Source organism: Cyrtonyx montezumae, unplaced genomic scaffold, assembly GCF_038088225.1.
Source record: "Cyrtonyx montezumae isolate F1298 unplaced genomic scaffold, pur_monq_1.0 scaffold_4, whole genome shotgun sequence".
In the NCBI taxonomy this organism is placed as follows: Eukaryota; Metazoa; Chordata; class Aves; order Galliformes; family Odontophoridae; genus Cyrtonyx; species Cyrtonyx montezumae.
Genome location: NW_027072045.1, coordinates 3,154,943 through 3,177,406, shown reverse-complemented (window position 1 = coordinate 3,177,406; position 22,464 = coordinate 3,154,943). Strand labels below are relative to the sequence as shown.

Sequence of the window (22,464 nt, the reverse complement as noted above, 5' to 3'; positions counted from 1 at the left end):
GGCCTTTTTATGATATCCCTGGTGGGTCCCCATGACCTGGTAAATCCCCAGGCATTAGCTTGGCACTGCGAAATGCTTCTAGTGCAGTGCAGCAAAGAATGGTTGAAACATTTTATTTTCATGTGACAATGAGATAGTTAGATTTCTGCAGATGCTGAAGCACTGTGCAGTGTGTACTATTAGCACCTTTGTTTGCAGGTGGGGAAGCAAAATTGCTCTGAGGCAAAGAACTTGCATGAGAATGCAGAGCAGTGATCCACAGGAACCATGTCCTTGGCTCTGGGCATTTGAGGCCGTATTTTCTTCCCTTGAGAAGTCAAAAACATTTTTTTTTTCTGTAAAAATTTATTAATAAATCAATGGAAGTGCTCTATTTTTCAGGATTACCCAACAAATAGCAGCACAGGTGTTTTATGAGAGATTGCTTGATAAATGTGACTGAGGCCATCCTTGCATTGATAAAAGCATCATTCTTGTAGCACCATGTAACTAGCAGGCCTCGTGCCTGCAGTCTGCAGAACTGCAGAGCTGTGATGTTATCTCCAGCACGAGTGCTGATCACTGTTGCAGGTGACCAGTAAGTGGGAAGGAGTAAAGAGAAGTTAGAATGCTAACAAGTGGTATTGCACCAGCTCCCGTGCTCATGGCTGTGCAGTTTGTGTGCAGGTACAATCCAGGACTGCTTTAATGATGCAGAACTGGATTGGGAGGTTTTCGATACACAGAGGGAATGTGATGATGGCAGGCTGAGGTGTCTTGGGTATCACGTCCATCACCACCATGCTGTGCCCCAGAAGGGCAGTTCCCTGTTACGCAGGGGCTCTGCACATGTAGTGCCCTAATTCTGTGTATTGTAGGGATGCCTGCATGGTCATGGTGAAGGATACTGCTCCCGTTCTGGTAAGTCATCCTTGCATTTCTATTGTACTTATCCATGTTATATGTGGATTAGCAAAGCTGATACTCCCAGCTCATTTGCCGTGTCCAATTAACCTTTCTGCTGCTTTTACTCAACAGGATCAAAGCATCCGGCCTAAAGTTGCAGTTCTGCACTAATGAAACACAAGCAACCCGAGAGAAATTTGTGAAGAAGCTCCAGGGCCTGGGCTTCGACATCTCCGTGGCTGAAGTCACCGCCCCAGCACCAGCAGCCTGCCGTCTTCTGAAGGAGCGTGGGCTGAGGCCACACCTGCTCGTGCACGATGGTGGGACACCACTGGCACTTGTGTGGGGACAATCCAGAGGGATGTTGGCATTTGTGATAGATCAGTGAAGTCCCATAGCTTGGTGGAGGAAAAGCTCCTAGCTGTTCTGTTCCTAATCTTCGTTCACGAGACTCTGGAAGAACCATAACAGTATGGCTTGAATGTGGTCTCCATCAGTAGTGCAGTGAAGGCAGGCAGATTGAATGACTTGGGAAAACGACAGCCAGGGAGGCCTCTTTTTGCAGGGATATCTTCTTGAGCAGTGAATAATAATAATGTGGGAGGTAAAGAGCAAACTTTCCTGCGAACAGATTATCCCCAGGTCTGTGTGCATTGAACCACTTAGAAATAGGTGGCAGGAGCTCAGGAAACAGTGGGAAATAGTTTATCTCCTCCTTTTGATGAATAGGAGGATCTAGCCAGGAATAAAAGGAGGCTGAAGAACAGGCATGTATTTATTGCTTTTAATGTGTTGAGTAATGAATGAAAGGAAACACAGATCTATGAGAAAGCCATCAGTTTGGGTAGGACATGAAATGGTAAGGAGTGCATGGATTTCTTTCTCTTTAGATCTTGTCCCTGAATTTGCTGAGATTGATAAAACAAACCCAAACTGCGTGGTTATCGGAGATGCAGCAGAAAACTTCTCCTATGCAAACCTGAATGAAGCCTTCAGAGTTCTGATTGGATTGGAGAAGCCTGTTTTGATCTCCCTTGGGAAAGGGTGAGTTGAGCACTGCTTGTTTCTCCCTCTCATCTTTTTATTTTTAGATCTCTGTGTGGATTTGCAGAGAGCACTAGAAATCAGTCATCATGCTATGCTGAATCCTCCAGCTAACTTAGCAAATACTCATCAGGAGTTCTCTGTGGTGCACTGGGTGGGGCATCTCTTGAATTTCAGTTTTTGGTGGTCATTTTTCTGCAATGCTCAAACTCCAACAAAACTGTAGTACAGGTGGGGGCTATCTGGCTGCAAGCAAAGTGTGGTGGCTGAGGGGATCTAAGAGGAGAGCCCAGCCATATACTGAGAAATGGCTTGAGTGGTGTCTGTGATGAAGACCTGCAAAAGCACCTCTGCTCTTGAGCTGATAAATCAGTTGCTTTGTTAGTTTGAGCATCAAAAGATATTTTTAATTATACTCTGAACGTTAAAGTGACATTTTGTCTATTCTCATAGGCAGAAAAAGTCCAGTCTGGAAATTCTGAATGTTTTAGTTAAAACATTCATTTAGATGTGTTCTGAGATTGTGAACAGGTGGTTCTTAATGACAGTGCTGAATAATGACAATTCCCAGTGGCCTTTGAGGAGTTATTCTTATCTGTTGCCCTGTGTATGGGCTTATAAAGGAATATGCATGTTTAGTTTGAGGAAACCTTAGAGACTTTTTTCAGTGGTTCAATAGATCATAATGAGCATGAAAGCCCTTCTGAGTTTGTGGGTTATTGATCCAGAAGGTAGATCTTATCAGAGAGGAGCAGTTAAATCCATTGTGTTGCCAATCCTTTCACACAAATGCTCTGATCCTATAAACTGGAGGAAAAAAAGTCCATACAATTTTTCTTTAGGAAGGATAGGGAAAAGCTGTTGTGAGCCACGGCGCAATGGCTAACGTATGGAAAATAACCAGGTGCTGTGTCACATCGTGCCATCTTTCAAAATGAAATACAGAATCAACCTTTAAGACTGCAACATGAGCAACACCAGGATGACTTTATGCCCTGAGCATATAAAAGTATTTATTTGTTTAGTCATTCACTGATGTAGACAGCTCCAGAGCAGACCCACAGCTTGTTTGTCTGTATGGTGAGGTGTGAGTTTTATCCATTTTTCTGTTTTTTAATGAAGAATAACCCATGTTTGGATTTCCTGAGCTCAGTTTTTGCTCTTCTACGATCAAACCTCTAGATTCTGTGAACAAGAGTTCTGCAGAGATGGCTGAATGAGTTACTCTGGTAGCCAAGTTCTCTGACCCGATGAATGGAGGTTATAAACTGGATGAATTGCTTAATAGTTTATAGGTAACATACACCACTGATGCCAGGAATCATGTGAGAAAAATCAACAAACCACAAGTCAGCTTCGTTGTTCACGTGCAGAATCGGTGTAAGTGGAAGGACCTTAACCACTCCTCCACCTGGAGCATGCAGGTTGATTTCTGTTGAAGTTTTAGTTCATGCCATGGAAAAGGAAAGCCTCAGAGTCACTGAAGCAGAATACCCTCCTCCTGAAAATGAAGTGATTTACATTTAGCATCTGTTTTGGGCTGAGAGTGGGAATTGGCTTTGTAATTTCTTCTGTCATGCCACTGTCAGAAAATTAAGCTGTTTACGCTAGACTATAGAAGGTTAATGGCTGTTCTAGCAAAGGTCAAGTGGTCATTTTAAAGGGAGGCTGTGCTGAATAATCGAAAATGGCAGAAGGATAAGGCATAAAATCTTAACTGACTGCTCATCCTACTTATTTTTCCTGTCATACAGAAACCTGCCTTTGCTGTGATCAGGAGAGCTTGCAAGAGCTGTGTTAACATGAGTGGTTACCCAGAAAAATGCCATGAAGGCAGTAACTAATTTTGTAAACTTCATAGCAATAGGAACATTTTAAGAAGGAGTAAAATCTACCTTTGTGGACTTTCTCGGCCCTAATAGAAGTAAAGGCAAGTAAAGGCTCATGACAGTCAGTGATGGTCGCATGTCTGGGGTCTCCTTCTAGATTTATGTAAGGTCTTGCATCTACCAAGGGGTACCTCTGCCTCTGGCCAAAGGAAGAGCAGAGTAGCTGCAGTCCTCTGTGAGTAACTGGCATTCTGTGAAGCAGAAAACGGGGCAAATTTGTCCCTAATATAAACTTGAGGAAATCCTTTTGAATGAGTAGAGTTGTGTCCCAGATGCCAGATGGGCACCTGGTCTGAAATCTTTGCACAGTGCTGAGCCTGCCCTTTTCTTAATTCCTGGTGCTAATTTAAGGCTTCAGAGTTTCTGATGACTTGACTTTTTGTTGCAGCCATATGGACATCTGTATAGGCAGAGAAATAATAAAATGTAGTTTCTTTGGATTTAACTGCCAACATTTTCATTTCATTGGAACTTTATCACTTTCATTTCCAGACGCTACTATAAAGAAACTGATGGTCTGAAACTTGATGTTGGAGCATATATGAAGGCATTAGAGGTATTTTATAGCTTGCATTATGCTTACTCGCTCTGTGCACCTTGTTAAAGAGTCACTGACATAAATATGGGTCATCATCTGTAATTACTCTCCTTGGTGAAGGAAGTTTCCACAGATTGAAACCCATTTTCTGCATTCTAAAGATGGCTGGATTTGTATTATTCATTTTTTCTGTATTTAAAATATGAAGTCATACCATCATGCTATCTTTATTGTAAGTGAGGCCCTTGAGAGAAAGAATTGGAAAAGAAAAATGTGGTATGTTTTCTGCAAGATATCCAAGAAAAACTGAAGGCCTGTTGATGTTTGGCATAGTGTTGTTAACACAGCCTTTGCCCTTAGCTGTTTACAGCATGAGGTCCTTATTCAGCAAGATACTTTTGTGCAGTACTGCTTTTAAGCCTAAGTCTGTGCAGAACCCAGTAGAAAAACTGACCAAAGGGTGAGGGAAGGGGACAATCATTACTCTCCTTTCTGTAGGCTTGCAGAGATTAAAAAAAAAGCATGATGAGTGAATAAAACAAAGTATACAAACATAGAAGATAGTGGACGTACTGTGTGCTCGCAGCACATTCATTTGTATCAGTATCACTTTTGGAGAGATTTTTTTGCCTTTTCTGAAAGTTTGGGCTTTTCATCATCATGGAACAAGCTGGAAATGCTTTGTGTATTCAAATTTTCAGCACGTTGCCGGAGAACAAAGCTTTTCAACTCAGACTGCTTACTTTAACCATTAAAAGTATGCAGGAAGATTGAATGATCTCTCCACATCTTTTAATGTGAAGGTTATTTGCTGTTTCTGTCAGAGTGAGGCTCTTACGAACTGGAGGGATACTGGAACTGAATTGGTAGGCTGCTGTCACACAGAGAACAAAACAGGTTCGTAACTCGAGATGCTCCGAGTGGGCTTTCTCTTTTGACAGAGAGCACTGAACACTGCTGTTATCCAGGCTATCAGATAGTTATCTCCATCTGCTAACCCTTCGTGTTATTTAAGGGTGAAAATCAATAATCACATACTTTTTATACAATTGACTGGAGCTACAGAGTTGAACAAATCCTTTTCTGATCTCCTCTCTTTTTTCTTTCAGTATGCTTGTGATGTTCAAGCTGAGGTAGTGGGAAAACCAGCAAAAGCATTCTTTGAGTCAGCCCTAGCTGAAATGGGAGTTCCTCCAGAGCAGGTAATGGTTCTGAATGATGGAAGATGTTGTGCTTCACAAGATAACAGCTGCTCTGAAGGCTGCAGGGATAGGGAATTGCAGCTAAAATGTTATTTCCTTTGCTGTCACATTTGCTACATTTTTTTAGTGCAGTTCCTAAATGGAAAGTCAGAAGGAACAGGAAGCACTGACTGCCCCAAATCTCCTCTCATGTTGCTGGGTTCATATGGCTTTTCAGAAGTGCAGTGCTTGCATGGGATGTTCCCTGCTTACTTAGCACAGCCCATTTTTTCCCTCTCTGTAGTTGTGCCCTCTTTATTGATCTGCTGTTATATCATGCAGGACATAAGGATGAGTATGAAATGACTAACAGACGGCAGTGAATTACAAGGTAATAACTCCATCACTGGCTTCTGGTGACATCATAAACAACAGGAGTGAAGTTTGGGTGGCTTGTAGGTCCCTGGAGCCTGGAGATGAAATTATGGCTCTGTAATTCACTGTGTGCTTGAGTTTTACTTTATTATAGAATGAGAAGATGGAAAAGACCTGGTAGGCCATCTCATCCATCTCTTTCCCCATGCATGAATGTTCTCTGCTCCACGTTTATCCATGTTTTGTCTAGAGAGTGAGCAGACAACTAGATTTTTTAAAGTACCCTAGGGGCAGTATTATCAACTTAATAAACCTCATGGGCAGACAGTTTTTTTTCTGAGATTCAATGAAATGATCTCCATTTAAACAATATATCCTTTTATTTATTTATTTATCTTCTCTAGGTAACAACCAAAAAATAACTGCTTTCCTTCCTGGATGTTTTCTTCTTCCAATTGTCTCTATACTCCTCCTTATCATTATAGTGGTTTTCTCTTACTAAAATTGTGTGTTTAGCTCTCAGCAACTTTCCTTGTGGTTCAGTCCCTCTGCCCCCTAACCCAGCATGGGGCTCTTTTCTATACTGCCTTCAGTTTGTCAATATCTTCCCAATAACATGATAGCTCAGCCTGAACAAAATATCCTAGATATTGAGCAATTACTCAATCCATTCATCCAACCAACAAGCCAAAAAATCCATTTCAGAAACAGAATGGCATTTGAAGAAAAAGTAGCTGGGAAAAAAAAAAAAGAAGAACAAAGGAGAAAAAAAAAGCCCACATACATAGCTCAGACCTTGGATTCTATGCCTCTCAATCAGAGGCACGAAGATTTGTTTTCATTCTGCTTGTATGAGATGTGAATGGTATGCTGCTCTGGGCTTTTCCACAGCTCTGCGTAGTGACATTACCTGCCCTTTTCCATAGGCAGACAATGCTATGGTCCTCAAGCTTTGTTTTACACACTTTGCCATCATGTCAGCCCCTGCCACTGTGGAGAACATCATTACAGGGATGTGTTTTAACACAGGACTGCAACACCACAACTCGTTTCTCAACGAGTTTCTTGGTTTTTGTTGATCTGTGGAACCAGATTAAAACAGGTAATTTAATGCACCACCAAGCTAGCAAAAATGGTCCCATAGGAGGAGCCTTGGGAAGTGGTTCCCATCGACTTCAGGAGGATTTGTTTTGGGTACAAAAAAGCAGCAAGACTTGCAGAGACTGTTATTTATTCAGTCTGCTGTTTGCTGGGTTTCTGTGGTGTGCACGTTATAATTTTGACAGAGATTTTTCTTCCCAGACAGCTTCTAGTGTTAAATGTCATCAATTTGTAATAACAGGTCTAATCTGTAGGTGCAATATTTTGTATTCTGGGAGAAGGGAGATGAAGGGTGCATGCACCTCAGCAGGAGGTGAGCAGCGTGCCCCACGTCCCTGGTCACACAGTGCTCTCAGCTATGGAAAAACAGAGCATGCTGCTGTATTAAGCTGCTATTCTTAGGGGAAACAAACTACAGAAGAGTGTGTGGATTTTTCTAACTTTTGAGCGCATAGCTTTGCAACTTCAGTGTTCTTTTGAGGCAGATTTTTTGGGCTGTATTAGTCAGACAAAATAATAAAAGCTCAGGGTATGCTGTTCAATAAGTTCTTTAATCGGCAGCTTAAATTTTAATCTGTCTCCTGACTGAGCATTACATCTTTGTAATGGCAAGGTGAGGACTGGCTTTACTTGCCTTTGCTGTTATAAAATGTTCACCAATAATTTATTCCACCTGTGGAATGCATTTAATCCATACCATCATTAAACTATTCTAGATGAGCTGTGCTTTTGAAAACATATTACAATCTTCTTTTACCTGACTTCTAATGAGAAATATCTTTTTAATAAAGCTGTCTCACTGCAGTAGTGCTAGACAGTGGCGAACCTTAAATTTCTCAAGCCTCTTTGATCAATAAAGTTATCACCATCATTTCCCTTGGTAACTGCTTCTTACTGAGACCCCGACTTTACCTTCTGCTGCCGAGGTGTTTTCAACCTGCACTTAGAATGGGAGGAACTCCCTGAAGTCCAATTTTCATTTTAACCTTTCCTCAATGGCCTAGAAATAACAGATTGCCAGTATTACTGTAATAGATTGGAAATTTAAACCTCTTAGAGGTAACCAGATTTGTCTTATGATTCAGTAGTATGACAAAGAATAACACATCTTAAAGGTTACTGAAATACCTCATTCGTATGTTTTAAGGCAGCTGTAACAGTGGGTGATTTTTACAGCTTTAACAGTAAAACCTAAATAATGTTAAGGTTCCCCTAGTTTTATATCATCGTAAAGAAGTTCTGTCCGCAGCAAATTGTCCCGCTTCTCCCGGAGTTATGGCAGGTCGTACCAGAGTGCACAGACTCCCAGTAGTTAACCAGTTTCATTTCTGCCACCTGCACACCTCAGGGTGGGGGTCGGTGGTGTGTGAGGGCACAGTGGGTCACCCCGAGATCTGGGTCCTCCCTTCCCCGATCACCACGATAACGGGGACCTTCTCCGTCTCAGGAAGAGAAGTTTAGTGGCTGTGTGAAGTTTCAAGCACTGGGTGCTGCTGAAGGCCTGGCAGGCCTCGGCGCCTTTGGAAATCTCTGCCCTGGAGGTTTCTTGTATTTCTTTTTCTGTTTCACCTGCCTTGTTGTACAAATTCTGCAAGGTCAGAGGCCACGGGCAGTGCCCTGTGCATGTTTGATGTTTGCACAGCCTGGATAGAAATGTAATTAACAGTATTATGGGATCTCGAAGCCTAGGAGATTACCAGCTGGGCCACGGGGAATAGGGAGAAAAGTAAAAGCATCATATTTCTCGTGCAAAGGCTCTTAAAGCTGCTGCACAAAATCTTGGTGATGTGTTTTTTTGTTGTTATTTTTTACGTTGTTGGCACATTTAGCTTCGTTATTATGCCTACAGCAAAAATCTGCTTTGGCTTAAATACTTTTGGCTCTAGAATCATTCACCGTGTTAAATACTCTGTCGAAGCTAGTGTGCTTCCCTCTGTGCATCTTTGTATTGGCACAAAGTCTCCATAGACTTCAGCCTCCAACTAAGTGTGTGTGAGCTCCTCCCAGCAGGCAGGGCATTGCAATGCAGCCAGAGCTAGATAGTAGGGAATAAGGGCTAGGTCTTACGGAATATGATCAGCCATTTTTATTTTGATGTTTATACTAAGAGTCTGCAGAGGAAAAAATGTAGCCAAGGTTCCCATTGGCTGCCATGTCAGTACTGGCTGTTTCTGGTGGTGAGAGGGGTCTGTGCCCTCCTCTGGGTTGTGGTGACACCAATGCGACTGCTGACCTGGTGGTGATGTCTGCATGACAGACATTTACCCAACTGGGATTATGCTGTGCTCTGAATCCTTAGAGCTCCTGTTTGTCACCTCCATTTTCCTCTTCATCACTGCTCATCAGGGTTGAGTTTGACTGGAGCTATTCAGCAGCAATGGCTTCCCTCAGCTTTGGCACATGCCTGCTTTATTTACCATATGCATACAGCCACTCACCATCTCTCATCAGCTGTATGGTTTAGGGAAGTATGAATTAGACCCATCTTAATTCCTTAATGATTTTCTAAAAGCCACTGAGACATCTCACTGCCTTCTTTTCTTTTTAAATAATTTTTTAGCTGACGTAAAACAGTACTTTCCCCAGACTGAATAGATGAATGTTGTGGTCCCCATGTAAAATCTGAACCCGAATGGGGGTCTTTTGATTCCTGCTTTCAGTGGGTATGTGACCTTTCAGTTTTATATTTCTTTCTCTTCTTACCATATTGCAGTCAGAGAGGAAGTTAAACCCAGGTTTGACAGGTAGAGTTTTTTTTATTTCCCTTGACAGTGCACCTTTTGACCTCTATCTTCTTGCCAATGATTTTTTAAATCCTAAATGATTTGGGAATAATTGCTCCTCCTTTAGTGATTATTGCCCTTCACCGATAGTAAATCTGTGAAATCCCCCGGGGCTGGAGTGCATTTTGGTATGCGTATGCCACAAGCTGGCCTGGACAGGCATCGCTGCTCATGTGCAGCTGCACTTGCAGAGCTGCTGTGTGTCTTGCAGGAAAACTTGCCTGGATGGAGTGAAATACAGCCCTGGTGAGCAAGCTTCTCCCTGGGGCTCGGAGCCACCCTGCTCTGCCCTTTCCTGTGTTCTGAGCAAATTCATTACCAGTGCTTTGAGGACCCGGGGGTGAAAACATAGGATATACACACAGATATTAAAAAAAAATAGGAAAAAAAACCCCAGAACCTGACAAAACCACCCTCAGCCAACTACTGTTACCAATTTTCCAAGCTGTGTTGAGAAATGTAATCACTCCCATCATTCTGTTCTCTTCATCCATGTATACATGCTTTATTTACTCATTACTTGTAATCAACCCTTCCTCATTTCACGCTTGTTTGGAGCAGTGGTAGGGAAAGGTGAGCTATCTATCACCAGGGAACCTTGCATCCTTTTGGGGGCACGTGTATTTCCATGAGCAGGGTGGATAAGGAAAATCATCCAGTAATGGAAGGATGAAAGAGGACTGAGCCCTCTGTTGTGTGGTGGCTTTGAAGCAGTTTGTGGGCAATGCCACCTGTCCCAAATTCCCCTGCTGCTCCTTCCCCATGGTCCTGTTTCCCCAGCTCTGTGTTCCCATGAGTCTTTGTCTCCTTGCTCCTTAGAGAAGGGTGATTGCAGAGGTTTTGCTCCTAGGCAGAATGAAGCAAGGGTGTACATATATAAAATGCTTCAAAATAAACTGCTGCAGCGTGGAACCAGACAAATGAGCCTTGACTTGCAGGGGTGGCCTATTACATCCCATCACCTGAGGGATGATGATAATCCCTCACATGAATGGTATTTAAAAACAACATGAAAGATGAACTGGGCTGGTAGCTACCGTATGTAATCTTGCATGCTGCACCTGATGCATTACTCAAAAGAGGATTTGTGTTTTATCAGCTGAAGCTGCTCCAGATGTGCATGTACCTATCTCACCACGGGTGCATGAAGGCTCATACAAAATAATCTGTTTAGATGGGCTTTAGGTATATCCTGAGATTTCCGTCATGTGCAATTTAGTAAGTAGGAGAAGGTTCTGTTGTAATCAGATGATGAATAAAAATAGCTCTGGAGCCTTAGTACTTTTAGACTTCTGTATATTTAACTTGGTCCTGCCCAGCAGATAGCTTACAGAGTGGGAACCTCACTTTTTGTTGAAGTAGAAGTGACAGAAGGAGCTCAGCTCATCCCTCCAGCTGCATAGCCACGGCCCTGGCTCACATGTGGAACACACAGCTCAGCTCAAGGCAGCAACGCTTTCTTTGCTTTTCCTTACACTTCACCTTTTCTTGATATTTTGCTCAGTTGAGTTCATTAGTCACATTGGGCACAAATTGATAAATTGGATTTTGCACTCATGGAAGACTTCCCACATTTTTTATATGACCCTGAAAATGGGTTGGGATCAAGCTCTGAAGTGACACATTTCAGCAATTGCAAGCTGGAGGTTTTGACTGGCTTTTAGAATATCAATTTTAAGGAAGCGTTTAAAAAGATGAGCTTGATTTAAACTACTTGGAGCAGAACATAAACGCGTGGTTAGGAATGGAGCAGGGCTAACTTCATAAAGTTCGATGTTTTCTTTGAGATGTGTGCCAAATCACTTTGATTTTCGTGATTGATTACGAATTGTACAGATGTATACTGCCCTAGCATATTGCCCAAGGAGCTATGGTGTGAATTATATTCAAGGTAGAATGACATCTAATCAATACGATGACAATCTTATCTTGTTTAATTTGTCTGATGGCAGTATTAAACATCAAATCAAGCTGTTTATTATGTCAAAGGAGTTTGAAGGATGGCAGAAATAAAATTTGCTTGACACGGATTTTTCTGTATTTCACTGCTGTGACAGGCCATCATGATTGGGGATGATATCGTGAGCGATGTCGGAGGTGCCCAGCAGTGTGGGATGAGGGCTGTGCAGGTGCGGACAGGGAAGTACAGGTCAGTGCACACCCTACACCCTTTGCTCCTCCTGGGTAATTGTGAGAAGAGGGAATGTAATTGTACTGAGTGATCTTTGCACCCGCTTCTTGCTACACCATACTCCTTAATTCTCGTGCACCGTGTTGATTTCTAAAAGAAAAGGAATTATAGTTTCAATCTCGGTACACCTTCTGAGTAGTGCTTCAGATTGAATGCTTGAGAGCTGTTTGGTTGGTTTTTTTCTGTGCCTTTTCCAGATTTTTACCTGTTGGTGGCACCCATTTGCCATCAGTGTACATTTCCACTGGTTACCTGATTAAACACCTCCTTGTGCAGCCATCAGACTTGGGTGTGTGATGGTGTTTTCCTTTACAAAATGCATCTTGAGTAAAGACTGTATGGAAGCAGCAAGAGAGGGGAGGCATGTTTTCTTTGATCTTTTCAAGAGATATTTTCTGTTAAATTACAACTGTAATGCTTCCTCTTAAATTACAGCTATAATTTTGCATAACATTTAGAGCACAGAACTGGTTTGTTTCTTGGATTTTGCTTACTGATTTTTTTACTATTGTAAAAACACTTGATACAGATATGTCTGAAACTTCTAGCAGGATCAAGATGTAAAATTAAACTATTGACTGGGTGGTCCCTGTGGGTTATCTCTCACAGTGCTATGAAGGACTCCATACGTCTCCTCTTTTCTCCAGAAATGTATTCAGCACAGAGAAGTCTGGAATGTAAGAGCTGTTCTTCAGCTTCTTGTCTTAACCAGAGCAGGCTTCTGCAGACTCGTTCCCCCCTTTTTAATGGCCCTTCAGGCTCTTCTCCACGCAGGTGTCCCTGTCATCTTGTGTATTCTCTGACAGAAAAGCTGCTCCTGCCAGCTCTTGGTGGAAGACTTGAGTGCCAGTGGAAAATGAAGCCACTATTCACTGCCCAGGCACGGTTGAAGTCAACTCAGTGTGACTTTCCAAATGCAGTGTAGACATCGATCCCTACATTTAACGTTTGGGCTCCTTCTGGCTGTACCTCCTTGCATTAGGCGTGGTTCAGTAGCAGCATCTGTAATTTGATGTAACATGGGCTGTGGGAATGGTGCTTGCCATTGACTCTCTGCATTGTTACTTCGTTAGTTTTCAAGTGATTTTTCTCTCTCTCAATTTTAGTTTGCATATGTTGATGAAATAATTCTAATGGAGCTGTAAGTGGTGATTTCTAAGGATGAAAGTACCTAACTTGTACCGTCGTGGATATTTATCTGTGATCTGTGTAATCCTATTAACTCCCTACAGGAGAGAATTAGGATTGAACGGTCGGTTTTTCTCTGATATTGATGGAGATCACCAGGCAGCATTTTGTGAATCCACATCTTAATGTTACACAGCTACTGGTCTCAGTGAAGGAGGTCTGTGTGAAAACAGACAAATCAGACCCTTGTTACAGAGCAGGTTTGATCTGTGACATACTTGGCCCACTGTAAAATAAGGCATGGGCAACGCTGCGTCCAAAGCCCTTAGGCACCTAAAATGTGTTAATATATACATAGATACAAACAAGCACTCACACATAATGTATGTAATTATACATTCAAAAACCTCTTTCCTGTATCAAACTTCTGAAGGAAAACCATCGTGTGGTGTAGATGGAAAAAAAAATGTTTTCCACAGTTAAATGTCTACTTCGAATGTGTGACTGCTGTTATCCATACCATGTGCTATGGGATAGCAGTGAGATACAGGGAAATGTCTCCAAGTTCTGCTCTTGGTGCCAGCCTCCTTGTTATCAATGAAATATTTCTTGCTTTTCAAGAGAGGCTGGAGATGCACGTGTTTTTAAAAACGATTGATATAGTATTCGAGGAAAATGAAAACACGCAGTGAGCACTGAGAGGGCCTGAAAAAAGGTGGGTGGATAAAAGCTGGCTGTCAGAAGAACTTAAAAACAACACACCATTATTTCATGGCTGGATTTTATGTCTAACGCGCAGAATTGTTACGTAGGTCTCCCCTTGTGCTGCACCCAAGTACCTCTGGATGGCACCATGAGTACGTTTACTTCAGTATGAGCTCCCCTGAAAGCCAAGGCTTTTTTGTGCAAACGAAGTGGAAAGCAAATCAGCTTCACGGTTTTACTGGAGAAGCTGAGTGTTGGCGTGGTGGGATGTCCAGATATTTTGGCTGTGAGAGTCTTGCAGCCCAGGCTGTGGGGGAATCACCCCAGCTGGGTTGGTCTTGTGTTTCCGCTCTGAGTGATATTTTTTCCATTCCCACCACAATGTCTTCAGCAGAATGGATGCAAAGCTGATTCTGAAATAAAATAGGCAATAAAAGAGTAGAAGTGTTGCAGGTGCATTTCACCACACACTGCTGGATATGGAAAATCTATAGGTTTTGCAGAGATTATCCCAGTGAAGGCATTTTGAGCATCGTTCTGCAGGTCTAAGGGATTCTGCCTTGTCCTCCACTCTTGAAATGCTGACCCTGACTGGCACCTTGTCACCTGCTGTGCATTTCAGGCAGCATTCCTTCATTTAGGAGCCATTGCAGCTTAATACCAACAACCTGGAGACCCACTGCCAGCCAAGGGTTACACCCTGAAGCACAAAAGGTGACACACGAGCCAAGGCTTACTGTACTGCTTATTGTATTTCAGTGATTGTGTGCAGATTACAGGCTGCAAAGTAACTCTGTGCATCTTGGTGAGGTGAATAAGCTGCAAGAAAAGGTCCCCTTTGTCCTGAAGGCTTTTTTTGTGCAAACAGTCTGGTAATCTGCTGGTTCAGAGATTTCAGGGGTAGGTAGGGGTGGATAGGTCTACCACGTGAGGAGCTGCCAGCTGGCTGCAGCTTTTCTGGTGGTGATGCTGAACTCATTCTGTGTTATAGGCTAAGATGTTTGTCTGTGCAGGTGATCTGGGGTCCAGAGGAGGATCAGGAGGAATATATGAACAGCAGACATAGCTTCAGCACTGCCTCCTTGCCTGTGCTCACACCTCTGGCTGGAGCTAGGCTCTGCAAGGGCCCCTCCCAGGTGAGATACAAGGCATGGAAGCTGCTGCAAAAAAGCATTCTGTTTTACACCTCCTTGAGAGTTAGTCCTGAAAATTGCTTTTTTTCTTTGGATCTTTGAAACTTAGTAAAATCTGTGTAGTTAGTTTCCTTTATTCTGTTGAGGTTTCTCACTCCTTTATCTATGTTTACCTTCTTGAAAGCACTTAATCCTCAAGCAGTACATCTGAGTTATACTCTTCCTCAGCAGTGCAACCAGACCATAAAGTGTAATAAATCATGGAATAAAGTTTCTTCTGACATAAGTGAGGGCAGTAATGGAAAGCTGTGGGGGTAAGGTGGTGGTTGGAGTCGATCTTAGTTAATGTGATTCTCTGACATGGGGTGAGTAGTTTGGTTGACAAAGGATGGCCTTTTTAGGTGTAAAACCCAAATGAGAGGTGTGAGCTGGTCTGCTGGTGGTGTCACCACCCTCAGTTACCCCTTCCTGCCACGGTGTACAGAACAGTCCTTTGTTGTGGACTCACAGTTGTGTATTTTTTTGACCACCACGGCTGATAGTGCAACAGCCCTGAGCTCTCTTGTAACACCGCATGTGAAAGGTAGAGCAGGGATAAAAGGAGAAAATGGGCTCAGGAGAGCTGCCATCTCTTGCTGGCTCTGCCATTACTCTCTGGGAGAACTGTGTCAAGTTACTTCATGTTGCCCTTCTTCAGTTTTCCCACTTCATAATTATTCTTTGAGAATAATTATCCTGACTTTAATAAGAAAGTGGTTTGTGATCTGTTCCTCTTATCTGATTGAAGAAAGCATACTGCATTTATAGAGATCTATAGGAAATCAGCTTTCCCAAAAATGGGAGTGGGTAGATATCATAACCCCCTAAATAAATATATTAAATGATTCTAAAAAGCAGATTTTCATCATGCACAGCTATCACAGCCTGCAGCAGTCAATGGAAGATCATGGCTCGTTTTGCAAAGCAGCAGTCACATCTTGATGCTGTGCAACGATGCTGCTTGAAATAGAAGCAGCATCACTCCCACCCTTGCTTTCTTATTCATTGAATTACTAACCACAGCCAAGACGAACAATTTTATTAGCTTGTTCATGTTTCGTGGGTCTTGATGGAGCATACCAGAAGTGCGTACTGAAACTAACACGCCGTGGCACTCCCTTAATGCTGAAACAGAACCAGAGGCATTTTGATGGCCTCACAGTCCTGATGATGACGCCCATATCACATATTAAATGGAAAGACATCCAGCCTGTATTTGCACTATAAAAGATGTATTATAATTTATGTTAGTGTCTTAAGCAATGTTCATTAAAACCTAGTGTCAGCAAGTCAGTTTTCATTCTGTTCACTTCATCAGAAGGCACAGTTTTAGTCACCATTCATTACATGTTCAGTTTGTTCCCTCCACGTGAGTGTTTATCAATCTCTTGACCACACTTTGGTTACTGTCGTCTGTGGTTCAGCTTTGTGAGGGAAGTTCAGAATTAATACTGCAGTGCCTTAGCATATGAACACTCATCTGATGACAGCCTTACATTTTCCCATGTGTTCAAAAAGTCCAGGCACTGAAATTACAGTTTAAGCCTCTGGTGCTGTAGGAGTGAAGGGCCTATGAACAGGACTAAGTTCTTGATGTTGTAACAGGGTGCTACAGTCCAACCAGCCACTCATTATCATCAGATATAGCCAGCTGCAATGCAAACTAAAGAAATGCACTGGAAATACTTTACCACTGAACTTGGAATTTTACCATCCGACTCCATAGAGAGTCTTCGTTGGTGTGTTTGAGTTCTTCTGTTTCTCTACCTAAACCTAGCCATATTTCCTATAGGAGTCCAACTCTAATCAGCTGCTACATCTCAAACATTTATGAAAGGAAGCGATTTGCATGTAGCAAATCAAGCTGGTAGCATACTCATCAGCCTGTGCTGCACTTCTGTTTCCCCTCTTCCCCACGATGTGTTTGGTCTGTAAAGGTTTCCATTCCTCCTACTCTGAAGTGAAATAAAGGACACTGAGAGGACAACATGTTACCCAGCACCAGCTACCAGCATCTGCGTGGATACCTACAGAGCCCGTGGCAACTTGAGGCTGGCAAGCTGCTTGCCCAGAAGGGTTCTCTTTCTCTCCTCCCCATAGATACATAACTCATAAGCTGGGAAAAATAGCCCTGGTGGCTGAAATGAGTGAAAGGAGGGAGCTCAGGGGCTTTCCAGGGCTGCTCTCCTGCTCTGCACCCACCTGAAGTCTGTCTGGGAGCAGCTTGCCTAAGGGGACCTTCAGCATCCCAGAGTGCAGGGCTACCCCTGGCTCCCATTGGACCCCCGGCTTCCCTTTCTGGTATCAGCCCCAAAACCACAGTCTGCAAGATGGGACAGGAAGCAGGCTCTCATTTATTTTTATCTTTAGTGGCCTTTTCTCAGTGCCAATGTAATGTTGCAGTAGAAAAATTCCTCAGCAGAGCAGTCATGGGAGCTGGTTGAGCGCAGCAGTGTTTCTCAACACTTGTCTCTTGCAGAATGCCAAGCTGCATTAGCTTGTTCAACATTTGACAGCAGTGATGAATACCATACCAATAGCTAACTACTTTATTTCCGTAAAAATGCTAATAAGCATGCTGAAATGTGCTGCAGCAATGGCAGAGCTGGGACAGCTGCACTATTGTGGTTTCGTTTGAGATTTCCTTTTTTAAAACGCAGGTTCCTCTTCTCGGCGTGTTTTTCTCCCATAGTTAAATGCCATCCCAGCTCGCTGGGTGGGTGGAGTTCTGCAGCAGCCCTGAAGCAGGGAGCATGGCAAGAGAGGGGACCTGCTCTGATACAACCAAAGCAGAGCATTCGTTTCAAAGAAAGGAGCAAACAAACAAGAGAGAAGCAAGCCAAATTAGCTGCTGATGTAACTTGCTCGAAGCAAATGATTCAGTATCTGAAATTCAATCTTTCTTCTGGCTGGGGCTCTTGCTCACCCTGTAAACATGCCGAGGAGCAGCTGTGCTGGGGCAGTACCTTGTGCCTGCACACAACAACCCAGAATTCATGCTTCAGTGCTGGGCTGACTGCCCTGCAAGCACCTGGGGGTTACCTGGGGGCTTACCTGGTGACATTGGTTTTCTCCTCTTATTCAAGGTAGATAAGAGTGAATTTAGGCAACAAACCCATGCTAGGACCCAGCATGTTTTGTGCTCTTTAGATGTTCCACTATGTGGTCATGTAGCTGTAGGTGATGAGAGGCAGAAATCATGGGGTGCCCTGCTGCAGACACGTGGCTTTGGGACTGTAAAAGACAAGAGGAGGAGACTGCTCCCCTTCAGGCTGCCTCTGCTGTGCTCGGGCTGGTGGCTGTTTTTCATACCCTTTGGAAGACATGATGTGACTTGCCCGGAGTTAAAAATAAAGCACCAGCACTGCCAGGTCTTCTGCACAACCACAATGGCTCCATACATGGCTGCTCATTTTGTGTCTCATGTCAAGAAGAAACAGAGTAACGTGAGAAAAGGGGGAGTTTGAGGAGCAGCACTCCCCTCTGCTCATCCAGCACCAAGGAGGGCTCTTTGGTGGATATGAAGATAGCTTGCAGCTGACGCTTGGACGCGACTCATATTCACACATTGCCCTGTAACTATTACCATTCTTACTTCTTTGTGGTTTTCAGTCATTGTCAACAGTGTATATGGTTACACCTCAGCCCTGCTCACTTATAGGTTGCCAAAAGATGAGCTTACACAGCTCTCTGGGCTGCTGCTTTCAATGGGCTCTGTGTCCTGTGCAGCAGCAGCCAGCTTTAAACCAGAGGCATCTGCCCTCCCGAAAAATGGGGTCTGACCTTGCTTAGTGGGGAGCTGGGCTGGGCCTGGCTGCTGCACCTCCTGCCTGAAAAACTTACTCATTTTCTTTTCAAATCCATAGAATTGTATGAGTTGGAAGGGATCTTTAAACACCATCTGGTGCAGTCCTGTTACAGTGCACAGGGACACGCACAGCTCCTTCAGGCACTCAGAGCCCATCCCCTGACCTTGGGTGTCTGCAGGAGTAGGGCAGCCTGTGCCAGTGCCTCACCACTCTTATCCCAATGTATGCTTTCATTTCACAGCTACAGTTATTGTTTCCATTCCCAGCTGTGTTCTGAGTGCCACCTGAGGAATGTGAAGAGGAGGATGTGTCAGTTTTGCCCTTTCAGTTTCCGCTCCCTCCCAACCTGTTTCAACAGCTGTCAGCATACACGTGAAACATTGACACTGCTACACAGCCTGCTCTCGCATGGGAAACTTGGCTGCACGGCGTGTGCTGCTGTGGTGTTGCAGATGGTTATGTTCCTGCAGAAAGAAGGGATGCTGTGATCCATCCTGCTGTTTTCCACAGCGACAGAGCAAACACCTTGTGAGAGCTGACCACCCTCATTACCTTTGTGGAGGAATCTGGGCACTTGTCAGCATCACTCATTGAAAAACATGATGGGTTAGAAGCTGGTTGTGGATACCCCATCCTTGGGAGGCATTCAGGTCCAGATTGGATGGTGCCCTGGGCAGCCTGATCTGGTGGCTGGCAACCCCTGTCCTTGGCAGGGGAGTTGGAACTGGAAGATCTGTAAGGTCCCTTCCAACCCAAGCCATGCCATGATTCTAAATAGGTTGTGGCTGCTGTGGCCCAGCCCTGTGTGCTGCAGGGCCCCCTTCCTCATCCCCACCATCCCAGGATGCTGCCAGCTTCCAGCTCGCATCTGAGGGGCAGCGTTTTTCACAGTGTGCATTTGCAGAGGACTGCAAGGAGCAGAATGCAGCCAGCAGACGACTACAAAGAACCGGATTCAGATTCAACCCCACGTTTTGCTATTGCACCTCCGTGCAGACTGCCAGAGCACTGTGGAGCAGAGCAGCTGCAGCCACACTTCAAAAGGGGATCCTGGGCTGCAGAGCCCCTTAACCTGCTACAAACAGAGCTTTGTTTGAACTTCAACAGGCATTTGCAGTTGAATAACATGAACCATTCAGCTACACCACTGGCTGCCTGACACTGAAATCAGGCCTAAAAATAGGAGAATGTTTGACCCTGAAGTGAAGAATTTTCACTCTGAACCCAGCCTGGCACCCACCCAGGGTGACATCATCTGGAGGAGAAGCTGGAAAAGCTTTCAAAATGCTGCTTTCCACGAGGGAACTCTGAATGCTGGTGCAACTGATAATCAGGCAGCACATTCAATGTGACTGCAACCCAAAAGGAGGCAACGGGAAGGAAAGGGCTGAAGACAGAGGAGAAGGATGGAGACTGCATGTCAGAGAAGTGTTTGGGAAGCTTTGTCTGTGTGTATCTCAAGGGAGGATGAGAGGAGTAAGAATAAGGTTCTTCTCCGGACTGTTAACAGAATCCCAGCGTGGCTGAGGGTGTCAGGGACCTCTGGGTCCATCTGGTCCAATCTTCACTCCTGAAGGACTCCAAGGACCATTCCAAGTGAAAGAGGTCCATCCCTATCCGCAGTGATGCTGAGTGCCTGTGGAAGCAGACTGCTTAGCACAGAGATAGCCAGGCACTGAGTGAGCACCCCTGATTTCATCACTGTGCTATCCTCTATCTTCATCCTAGCTAACTTCTAGGGAGCTTAGCAAAATCTGTGCTGCAGTGGCATCAGTGACCTCACTACTGGTGTTCTAAATCCTAATTGCTTGAACCCAGCTCCTCGTGTTTGTGTGCTAAGTTCCTTGCTCTTTAAAAATGATCAAGTGTAAAATATACAGTAGGCAGCTGTTCTCTGAAAGTCCACATCCTTCTCCTTCTGGATGCTGCCAGGTGACTCCAGTGCTCTTCTTCTAACAAGGACAGCATTCCCTCTGTGTTGATGAGCACCTGCTGGAATTTGTTGCTCATTTGAGATGGTGAGAGTTAGACGTGATGTTTCTGTTGGGTGTCTCCATTATCTGTTTGCCTTCTGCCTTTTAAATTCTCATTACATATTTATAATGATGTTATAGCAAAGATGCCTGAAGCATCACCACGGGCAGTGTTTGGTCTCAGGTCTTCAGCAAATGCTGCTGAAAGAACTGCAGTTGCTTTGCAACCCCTGCATCAAGAGCTGATTTCCTGTATACTGCCGAGTGCTTTCAACCAGCAGTGATAAAGAGGGGAAAATATCTTTACCAGACTAAATGTAGTCCAGTACTAAACCAATGTATTTGGCAGGAGAGTGGGAGAATGTTCAGGTAAGCATGCCCTTCTCTGGGTGTTCACACTCTTAGACCATCGCAGCAGAGAAACTATTGGAGGTGGGTAAACCCTCTGCTGGTTTGTAGACACCCACCATAGCAGTGCACACAGATGAGTTGCTCTTCACTCCATCAGCCTCTGGTTGGGATTTGTCTGACTAAGCATGAGAGTATTTCAGGCTGCCTGCTGGGAAATGACCGGGCTGCAGCTACAGAAGTGTTTAGTTGGCATGGCTTGAGCCTGTTGGAGGCAGACAGTGGCCCAGGCAGGGGCAGGAATTGACCTCAGTACAAGGGTCACCATGTGCTGCACCTCCAGATGGGGGCTCGGGGAGAGCTTCTGTGTTTTACCTACTGTATGTGTAACAGCTTGAATCCTCTTGGAGGGAGAGATCAATCTATTTGCAACTTTTTAGCTGCTGATCGCCCTTGCATTTTATTAAGAGGAGCCGTGTGAAAGGAGAGGCCTTAAACCATAACAGCTGGAGTAAGTCTGGTGTTAGGCAGCAGCAAATGCCAGTGCTGCTGTGGGTCAGCTGCTCCATTACAGACCCGTGGCTTCGTGGGGCATTAATGGAGCTGACATAAATGAAAGCAGTGCACACAGTGGAAGAGTTGGCTTTTCTTCTTGCAGTCAGAGCTCTTTATTTTTCCTTGCCAGTTGAACTGCTTTAGCAAGCATCTTTAAAGTTGACACTTCTCATCTTAAAAATCTATGGAGATGTGGGGAGTCCGCTTTCAGCAGAGCAAATAGACTTCTGCTTTGAAAAGCCCTTTCCTGAACTTTTGCCATGACCGTCCGCTCTCAGCCCTGCTCTCAGCAGTCCCATCATGTACCAGGCTGTGTACAAAGCTGCACTCATGTGTACAAAACCATTTAAAGCCGTGTCTCTTGAACACACATCCCTGCACAGCCAGCCTGTGGCTTCCCTGCCCCAATTCAGAGGTAATACAAATTGCCAAGCAATATTTGGGCAGCCTCTGCTCTGCACACAGGGAGGAGAGGCACGGAGGTTAGGACTCACACTGTCCAAAGGGTCAGTCTCTCGTGTGCTTTGCTTGCAAGTACTCGAGCATTACATATGCTCCAGAGGCAGCTTGCAGCCACGGCAGGGGCAGCTGTGTGGGCTCAGCTCTCCTGCAGATGAGGTCCTGGCTCCCCAGGCAGGCACTCAGAAAATCAGAGCGTCCTGAGGAGCTTTGGGGCCCTGCAGACAGACAGCATGTGCTTCTATTTCTGATGTCCAAAGCATCTCTGTCTCCCGCTGCTCGCCAGCCTCGGAGGTACCACTCTCCTCTACTGCGCAGCTGGGTTCCC

At 44.4% G+C, this 22,464-nt stretch overlaps 1 protein-coding gene across 1 annotated transcript in view; it reads left to right on the top strand.

Moving 5' to 3' along the window:
- Positions 1-22,464, top strand: part of LHPP (phospholysine phosphohistidine inorganic pyrophosphate phosphatase) — a 65,141-nt gene that overhangs the window by 9,544 nt on the left and 33,133 nt on the right. Inside the window, exons 2-6 of the mRNA XM_065746445.1 lie at positions 1,018-1,205; positions 1,776-1,929; positions 4,311-4,374; positions 5,466-5,558; positions 11,854-11,945. Coding sequence (XP_065602517.1) covers positions 1,018-1,205; positions 1,776-1,929; positions 4,311-4,374; positions 5,466-5,558; positions 11,854-11,945 — 591 coding nt within the window. The remainder of the gene's footprint in view (positions 1-1,017; positions 1,206-1,775; positions 1,930-4,310; positions 4,375-5,465; positions 5,559-11,853; positions 11,946-22,464) is intronic.